Below are 9,444 nucleotides of genomic sequence, written 5' to 3'. Positions count from 1 at the left end.
CTCAATAAATGTCTGTTGAATGAATGGATGCATGGAAAGTCTGGAATGCCTGAATATGCAAGTCTTGGAGTTGGATACCCTGAATTTGAATCCAGGCTCTGAATGACCTCAACCTTCTGAGCTTGCGACCTCATCTGTAAATGGGAATAACAATAAAGCCTGCCTCCTGAGGTTGCTCTATGGATTAAAAGAACAGCTAGTTACAGTGCTTACTATGTAAAAGAAGACTTTAAATATTTACAAAATAAATGCGCACGGTTAAAGCGCTTCACTATGTCATCTTTCACTAATGAATTAATTCCGTTAAAAGTATTTACCGAACACCTATAACACACCGGGAATTTATTGAAGTCAGTCCTATGATGGCCGGCGGACTGTGAGGGGCGGAGCTTTAGTTTTCCCGTCCTTGACAGCGAGGCCCAATCAGACCCTCAGAAGCTGTTAGGTGCCTCCCCTTCACCATTGCAGTCCCGGAAATGGGATAGGTTGGCTACGTATATTTCCGGTGGAGACCCCGGAGCCGCGGGAGGTGTGGATTCTTCCTTCCAGTTTGCTCCGGGAAGATGTTCTACCACGTGAGCAGGGTACCGGGAGGCGGTCCAGGAGGGGTAGAAAAGAGGAGCTAGGCCAGTGCCGGGGCGAGGGGCGGCTTCTCGCTCCCTAACCTAACCTGGCCTGGTCTTCATCCCTCTGGTCCCCGCAGATCTCCTTGGAGCACGAAATCCTGCTGCACCCGCGCTACTTTGGCCCCAACTTGCTCAACACGGTGAAGCAGAAACTCTTCACCGAGGTGGAGGGGACCTGCACGGGGAAGTGAGTGCCGCTCCCACTGCGCCGCCAGATTTATGCGCGCAGAGCTATTAGCTGCAACCCGTCCCCATCCCCTACTCATCCTGCAAGGCCCTGCCTCCGGCTGGGCTAGGAGGAGCCCTGTCGCCGCAGGCAGCCAACTGCTTCCTGATTTGGGTTACTATGGCGCACTCTGCAAAGATGGATAACAAGACGTCCCTTAGCTGAGGTCATTCATTTACTCTGCAAACATTTTCCAAACTCTTGCTGTGTTCCAGCCCCTGTGTTGGTCTCTGGGAATATGTGGTAAACAAGAGGCCAACCCTTGTGGGGCTCACACGCTAATCATTGTTCCTTTTTCTGTTCTCCCTCTGTGATTCTGTTTGTTTTCTCTGTCCTGTGTGCCCAGGGACAGCATGGGACATCATTAGCCTCTGTGTTTCCAGAATGACCAGAAAAAGCAGGCCGAGAGTTTGAGGGAGGAAGGAAGAGGGCTGGGACTTGGACTTTGCACGGAGAGGTGGCTCAGAGGGTGCTATTGATGAGTGGGGACTCAGCCCAGGGCAGTGGAGTACTTGGGCCTCCAGCATCAGAATAACCTGAGGGTTTTTTTTTTTTTTTTTTTTTTGAGACAGAGTCTCAACCTGTCATCCTGGGTTGAGTGCAGTGGCGTCATAGCTCACAGCAACCTCCAACTTTTGGATTCAAACGATCATCTTGCCTCAGTTTTTTCTATTTTTAGTAGCTACAGGATCTTGCTTTTTGCTCAGGCATGTCTCGAACTCCTGAGCTCAAGCAATCCACCAGGCATGAGCCACCACACTCAGCCAACCTGAGGTTTTGAAGATGCAGGTTCCTGAGCCTCATTATTTGCTAAGGAATCAAGACGCTCTGGGGTCAGGTGTGAGAATCTGCATTTTAATAAGATAATTCTGTAGCCGGGCGTTGTGGCGGGCGCCTGTAGTCCCAGCTACTCGGGAGGCTGAGGCAAGAGAATCGCTTAAGCGCAGGAGTTGGAGGTTGCTGTGAGCTGGGTGAGGCCACGGCACTCTACCGAGGGCCATAAAGTGAGACTCTGTCTCTACAAAAAAAAAAAAAAGATAATTCTGAAGCACTCCAAAGATTGAGGACTGTTGGTTCAAAGACTGCAGCTTTATAGCACATTTATTATAAAATTACCAGAGAAGCATTTTAATTTTTTTTTTTTTGTAGAGACAGAGTCTCACTTTGTCGCCCTCAGTAGTGTGCTGTGGCATCACACAGCTCACAGCAATCTCCAATTCCTGGGCTTAGGCGATTCTCTTGCCTCAGCCTCCTGAGTAGCTGGGACTACAGGCGCCCACCACAACGCCCGGCTATTTTTTTGTTGCATTTTGGCTGGGGCTGGGTTTGAACCCACCACCCTAGGTATATGGGACCGGTGCCCTACCCACTGAGCCACAGGCGCCGCCCTTTTTTTTTTTTTTAAATTAAATCATAGCTGTGTATATTAATGCAATCATGGGGTACAATGTGCTGGTTTTATATACAATTTGAAATATATATATATATATATATATTTTTTTTTTTTTGGTTTTTGGCCGGGGCTAGGTTTGAACCCGCCACCTCCGGCATATGGGACCGGCGCCCTACTCCTTGAGCCACAGGCACCGCCCTACAATTTGAAATATTTTAATCAAACTGGTTAACACAGCTTTCATGGCATTTGTCCTTTTCTTTTTGAGATAGAGTCTCAGTATGTCATCCTCGGTAGAGTGCCGTGGCGTCACAGCTCGCAGCAACCTCAAACCTTGGGCTTAAGCAATTCTCTTGGCTCAGCCTCCCAAGTTGTTGGGACAACAGGCACCTGCCACGAGGCCCTGCTATTTTTTTTTGTTGGTGCAGTTGTTTAGCAGGCCCGGGCCAGGTCCAAACCTGCCACCCTGGATGCATGTGGCTGGCATCATAACCACTGTGCTACAGGCACCCAGCCCCAGCGCAGCATTTGATCTGTTTGATCTGATACTGATCTGTGCCCTGTCTTTCTTTCTTTCTTTTTTTAAAATCTTTTTATTTATTTAATTAATTATTATATTTTTTAGAGACAGTCCCACTTTGTCACCCTAGGTAGAGTGCTGTGGTGTCACAGCTCACAGCAACCTCCAACTCCTGGGCTTAGGTGATTCTCTTGCCTCAGCCTCCCGAGTAGCTTGGACCACAGGCGCCACCACAACACCTAGGTATTTTTTCCAGTTTGGCCCGGCTCAGTTTGAACCCACTGCCCTTGGTATATGGGGCCCGCGCCCTACTCACTGAGCCACAGGCACCGCCCTCTTTTTTTTTTTTTTGAGACAAAGTCTCAAGCTGTTGCCCTAGGTAGAAAGCTGTGCCGTCATAGCTCTTAAGGCAGCCTCCCAAGTAGCTGGGACTATGGGCACCCGCCACAGTGCCCAGCTATTTTTTTTTTGTTGCAGTTGTCATTGTTTTTAGCTGGCCAGGGCTGGGTCCAAACCCACCCTTGGTATATGTGGCTGGAGCCCTACCCACTGAGCTACAGGCGCCGCCTGTGCCCTGTCTTCTGGTCATTAAGCTCTCTGGGGGCAGAGGTGCTACCTACTTCTCCTTTTGCTTCCCCCAAAACCTCAAGCTCAGTGACTTGTTGCAGGTGGCTTTCAAAGCTCTTCAACTCACAGTCATTTCTCTTTCTCATCCTCTTCTCAGGTATGGCTTTGTAATTGCTGTCACCACCATTGACAATATTGGTGCTGGTGTGATCCAGCCAGGCCGAGGCTTTGTCCTTTATCCAGTTAAGTACAAGGCCATTGTTTTCCGGCCCTTTAAAGGAGAAGTTGTGGATGCTGTTGTCACTCAGGTTAACAAGGTGAGACCATACATAGGGAAGCCAGTCTAGGAAGGTCTGGGTTGGATCTCGACACCACTCTATGCCTTTGGTTAAGTCACTTTACTTCTTGTGCTTCGTTCTCCTCACCTGTCAAATTACGTGGTAATCTTGCCCTGACTAACTCAGGTTGGGGGGAGTAAAAAATAATAGTCACGGCGCCTGTGGCTCAGTGAGTAATGTGGCTCAGCCTCAGTGTGGCTGAGGAGGTGGGTTCAAACCTGGCCCCAGCCAAACTGCAACAACAAAAAAATAGCCCGGCATTGTGGTAGGCGCCTGTAGTCCTGGCTACTTGGGAGGCTGAGGCAAGAGAATTACCTAAGCCCAATAGCTGGAGGTTGCCGGGGGCTAGGTAATGAGCAAGGACTCACAATGACTGTAAAGTGGGTGTACTTCTATCCATTCTTTTTTCTTTTGAGATAGGGTCTTGGTGTATTGCTCAGGCAAGAGTGCAGTGGTGCTAGTTCAGTGTAGCCTAGAACCCCTGGGCTTAAGTGAGATGTCTCCTTAGCCTCCCAAGTAGCTGGGATTGCAAACATGAACCACCATGCCCAGCCACTTCTATCCTTTTTAATAGAAACTGAATCTTAGAGAAGTTAAGTATATTGGCCAAGGACATGTGGTCAATAGGTATTCAAATTTTGGACTTAAGGGCAGCGCCTGTGGCTCAAGGAGTAGGGCGCCAGTCCCATATGCCGGAGGTGGCGTGTTCAAACCCAGCCCCGGCCAAAAAAAAAAAAAAAAAAAATTTTGGACTTAAATTCCCAGGGATAAGCTCTTTACAACTACACTATATTCACTTAATTTGCTTTATTTATTTTTTTGTCTATTTAGAGGTAGGAGACCCCGCCTCTTAAAAAAAAAAATAGAGAGTGGCTATGGCTGGGCACAGTGGCTCACATCTGTAATACTAGGTAGGCCAACGCAGGAAGATTGCTTGAGGTGAGAAATTTGAGACTAGCTTGGGACCCTATCTCTACAGAATCCCTTAGCCTGGTATGTTGAGTGCACCTGTAGTCCCAGCTACGAAGGAGGCTAAGGCATGAGGTTCTCTTGACCCCAGGAGTTTGAGGTTTCAGCAGCTATGATGGTGCCGCTGCACTCTAGCCTGGGCAACAGAGCAAGACCCTGTATAAGGAAAAGAAAAAGGAGAATGAAATGACAAGAAATGCTACAATTCAGACTGGTTTCAAAACACGAATAATATTATTAGGAATCAGATAATGATGGGAAACTTAAAAGACTTGGCTGGTGGGTAATATCAAAAGTAAGATCATGGGCGGTGCCTGTGTCTCAAAGGAGTGGGGCGCTGGCCCCATTTGCCGGAGGTGGCAGGTTCAAACCCAGCCCCTGCCAAAAACTGCAAAAAAAAAAAAAGTAAGATCCCTTATTTTTCTTCTAGGTTGGACTCTTCACAGAAATTGGACCCATGTCTTGCTTCATCTCCCGACATGTAAGTCTATGCATGCAAGGTAGGACTAAAGACACCCATTCATTGCTATCTATTAAAGCTTGCATTTAAAGTGCTGACCTAAGGCCAGGCATGGTGGCTCATACCTGTAATCCCAGCACTCTGGGAGGACAAGGCAGGTGGGTTCCCTGACCTCAGGAGTTTAAGACCATCCTGAGCATAGCAACCTCAATTTCTAAAAATAGCTGGGCATTGTGGTAGGGCCTGTAGTCCCAGCTACTTGGGAGGCTGAGGCAAAAGGATCACTTGAGCCCAAGACTTTGAGGTTGCTGTGAACTGTGACACCACGACACTCTACTGAGGGCAAAAAGTGAGACCCCCTATCAAAAAAAAAAAAACAAAAACGCTGACCTAGTCTCATTTTCTTTTTAGTCCATTCCATCAGAAATGGAGTTTGATCCTAATTCCAACCCACCATGTTACAAGACAGTGGATGAGGTGAGTAGATAGGAAGAAGTCAGTCAGTAAGGGGGAGGAGAGAATCAATTACTCTGAAGGAGAATATTCACTTGGGGATGTGTGAGTATAGATGGTCCCCTATTTACAATGGTTTGATTTATGACCCCTCCCCTTCCCTTCTCCTCTTCTTTTTTTTTCTTTACTGTCTCTCCCTCTCTCTTTCTTTCTTTCTTTTTTTTTTTTTGAGACAGTCTCAGCAACCTCAAACTCTTGGGCTTAAGCGATTCACCTGCCTCAGCCTCCCAAATAGCTGGGACCATAGATGCCTGCCACAACGCCCGGCCATTTTTTATTTTTTTGTTGCAGTTGTTTAGCTGACCCAGGCCAAGTTTGAAGCTGCCACCCTTGGTGTATGTGGCTGGCACCATAACCATTGTGCTACAGGTGTCAAGCCTCTTTTTTTTTTTTGCCAGAGTTTCACTCTGTGACCTGTGGTAAAGTGCTGTGGTGTCATAGTTCATAGCAACCTCAAACTCTTGGGCTCAAGTGATTATCTTGTCATAGCCTCCCGAGTAGCTGGGATTATAGGCACCTGCCATAGCACCTGGCTATTTTTAGAGACAGGGTCTTGCTCTTGCTCAGGCTGGTTTCAAATGTGTGAGCTCAGGCAGTCCACCTGCCTCAGCCTCCCAGAGTGTTAGAATTATAGGCATGAGCCACTTAGCCCAGCATCTTCTTTTTTGTTTTTTTTGGGAACAGAAAAAAAAACTTTTTTTTCTACTTTGTTATCCTGGGTTGATAGCCATGGTGCCATAGCTCACAGCCGTCTCAAACTCTTGGGTTAAAGCCATCCTCTTGCCTCAGCCTGCCGAGTAGCTGGGATTACAGGTGCCTGCCACAACACCAGCTAGTTTTTCCAATTTTAGTAGAGATGGGGTCTTGCTTTTGCTCAGGCTGGTCTCCAACTCCCTAGCTCAAGAAATTCAGCCTCCCAGAGTGCTGGGATTACAGGTATGAGCCACCATGCCTGGCCTGATTTATGATTTTTCAACTTTATGATGGTAGGAAGCTGATGTACTGACATTCAGTTATCAGGAAGTAACCCTGGCTCAGTGCCTGTAGCTCAGCAGCTTGGGCATCAGCCACATACAACAGAGATGGTAGGTTTGAATCCAGCCTGGGCCTGGACAACAATGACAACTAAACCAACAAATAGCAGTGGGTAACTGTAGTTCCAGCTACTTGGGAGGCTGAGGCAAGAGAATCGCTTAAGCCCAAGAGTTAGAGGTTGCTCTGAGGTGCGATGCCACAGCACTGTACCCAGGGTGATAGCTTGAGACTCTGTCTCAAAAAAAAAAAAAGTAACCCCATAGTAAGTCAAGGAGCATCAGTATACTATTTGTTCTTCTCCTTAGGACATTGTGATTCAGCAGGATGATGAGATCCGCTTGAAAATTGTGGGGACCCGTGTGGATAAGAATGACATTGTGAGTCTCTTTTCTCCCTGCCAGGCAGATCTGAGAGCTGTTGTTTTTATTTACCACTCACAGTTTGTCGGGATTCTATACTCTTCTGCCAGGAAGAAGGGATGGGTGGGAGAAGGCCTGGGGTTTCAGGGAGAAGCATGGTTCTGTGCTTGCCTTGGCTTCATTTTCTTTTTACCTTCTGCAGTTTGCTATTGGCTCCCTGATGGACGATTACTTGGGTGAGTGCCCGGTTATACCTGCCAGGGCTATTGCCTGGAGGAGGGGTGTGTCGGGTGGGGAGTAGATATAAGGATTAAATGACTGAGTCAGAGATGTAAGAAACTTTCATTCTGTCTGTTTGGAAGATCCAGACATGTGCCCTGCTCTTGGGATGGGAAGTATGTGATTGGCTTGCAAATTCTGGGTCTAACTGATGTGCTATTCCTGTTTCCCCAGGACTTGTGAGCTGAGCATGGGAGCTTCCTCCTTTTGGTCCTGATCTAGGAAGTTGATTGTTACATTTACCGTGTTGTCCAGAGGCCTAGTCCAGCGGCTGTTGGAAAGGCAAGGAAGGTACCTTGTCTCAGAAGAAACCTGACACTTTTGGCTTAGCTGCTGTTCTTGGTTTTTTGATTTATGTGTTCTCACCATAAAGTATTCTTAGTTCTCATGGAAGTGTTATTTTTTTCTGGTAGAACAACTCTTTTTTAAAAAAGGCTGTGGGGTCATTTGCTTACCACACTTGTTTTTCCTTTGCCTGTTGCCTTGACTAGCCTCAGCCACTCAGGGGGTCTGATTAACCTATTTGCCATGGTCTAAAGTTGACCTCATTGAAGGCAAGGCTCTTATGTCTTTTTATTTTTTTGAGACAGAGCCTCAAGCTGTCACCCTAGGTAGAGTGCCATGGCATCACAGCTCACAGCAACCTCCAACTCCTGGGCTCAAGCGAGTCTCCTGCCTCAGCCTCCCAAGTAGCTGGGACTTGTGGCACCCACCACAACGCCCCGCTGTTTTTTGGTTGCAGCCATCATTGTTGTTTGGCGGGCCTGGGCTGGATTCGAACCTGCCAGCTCAGATGTATGTGGCTGGTGCCTTAGCCACTTGAGCCACAGTGCCGAGCCAAGGCTCTTATGTCTTAAGGTCTTTGACTTTCATCATTGGTACCAGTTTGAATCCTAATTTAGTTACAGAGTGTTTGCCTTCCCCTTCCTTAACAATAACCAAGAGTAATCCCCTCATGCCTGAGGGGATGGCTTGAGGGTAAGAGTTCAAGACCAGCCTGGACAACATAGTGAGACTATATCTTTTTTTTTTGAGACAGAGCCTCAAGCTGTCATCCTGGATAGAGTGCTGTGACATCACAGCTCACAGCAACCTCCAACTCCTGGGCTCAAGCAGTTCTCCTGCCTCAGCCTCCCATGTAGCTGGGACTACAGGCACCCACCACAATGCCTGGCTAGTTTTTGATTGCAGCCATCATTGTTGTTTGGCTGGCCTGGGTTGGGTTGGAACCCGCCAGCTCAGGTGTTATGTGGTTGGCGCCTTAGCCACTAGAGCCACAGGTGCCAGGCGGAGACTATATCTTTTTTTTTTTTTTTTTTTTTTTTGCATCTAGCAGAAAACAAATACTTTATTTTTTTGTTTTCATTTTATAACCTTTAAAGTTTCTTAATTCAACTAGGGCAAACATATTTACACAAAGCCACCAGAACAAGGATCACTTAAAGAGCTGGATGTAAAAAATATTATTGCAGTATACTACAAATATGGAACCTTTTTTTTTTTATTTATTTATTTTTTTTTTTGGTAGAGACAGAGTCTCACTTTATGGCCCTCGGTAGAGTGCCGTGGCATCACACAGCTCACAGCAACCTCCAACTCCTGGGCTTAAGCGATTCTCTTGCCTCAGCCTCCCGAGTAGCTGGGACTACAGGCGCCCGCCACAACGCCCAGCTATTTTTTGGTTGCAGTTCAGCCGGGGGCCAGGTTTGAACCTGCCACCCTCGGTATATGGGGCCGGCGCCTTACCAACTGAGCCACAGGCGCCTCCCATATGGAACCTTTTTTATATGAGCTACAAAAAGCAGCATTTATGTTTAGAGTTCAGTGCAATTTTTTACATTAAAAAATCCTATAAATTAAGAAGGAAACATCAACACGACAGAAAAAAATATACCCTTCAGACACATGAGCTCCTCTCTGGGGAAGCACATGGGCGATTCTATGTTCCGCATAGCTTCTATTCATGATAGGATCTTCTTTTATCTTTTTTAAAAAAGTAACCAAGGGGGCGGTGCCTGTGGCTCAAAGGAGTAGGGCGCTGGCCCCATACTCTGGAGGTGGTGGGTTCAAACCCAGCCCTGGCCAAAAAACTGCATTAAAAAATAAATAAATAGGGCGGCGCCTGTGGCTCAAGGAGTAAGGCGCCGGTCCCATATGCT

General features: G+C 47.3%; 1 protein-coding gene across 1 annotated transcript; it reads left to right on the top strand.

Moving 5' to 3' along the window:
* The first annotated feature begins 431 nt into the window (after window positions 1-431).
* On the top strand, window positions 432-7,673 carry POLR2G (RNA polymerase II subunit G). The gene is made up of 8 exons (XM_053562255.1): window positions 432-575; window positions 704-813; window positions 3,490-3,649; window positions 5,070-5,120; window positions 5,511-5,576; window positions 6,953-7,024; window positions 7,209-7,242; window positions 7,460-7,673. Exons 1-8 carry the CDS (start codon window positions 564-566, stop codon window positions 7,471-7,473), a joined length of 519 nt encoding a protein of 172 aa, XP_053418230.1. The 5' UTR covers window positions 432-563; the 3' UTR covers window positions 7,474-7,673.
* The last annotated feature ends 1,771 nt before the right edge of the window (window positions 7,674-9,444 follow it).

This window comes from Nycticebus coucang, chromosome 14 (genome assembly GCF_027406575.1).
Source record: "Nycticebus coucang isolate mNycCou1 chromosome 14, mNycCou1.pri, whole genome shotgun sequence".
Lineage (NCBI taxonomy): Eukaryota > Metazoa > Chordata > Mammalia > Primates > Lorisidae > Nycticebus > Nycticebus coucang.
This window is presented reverse-complemented; position numbering and strand designations above follow the sequence as displayed.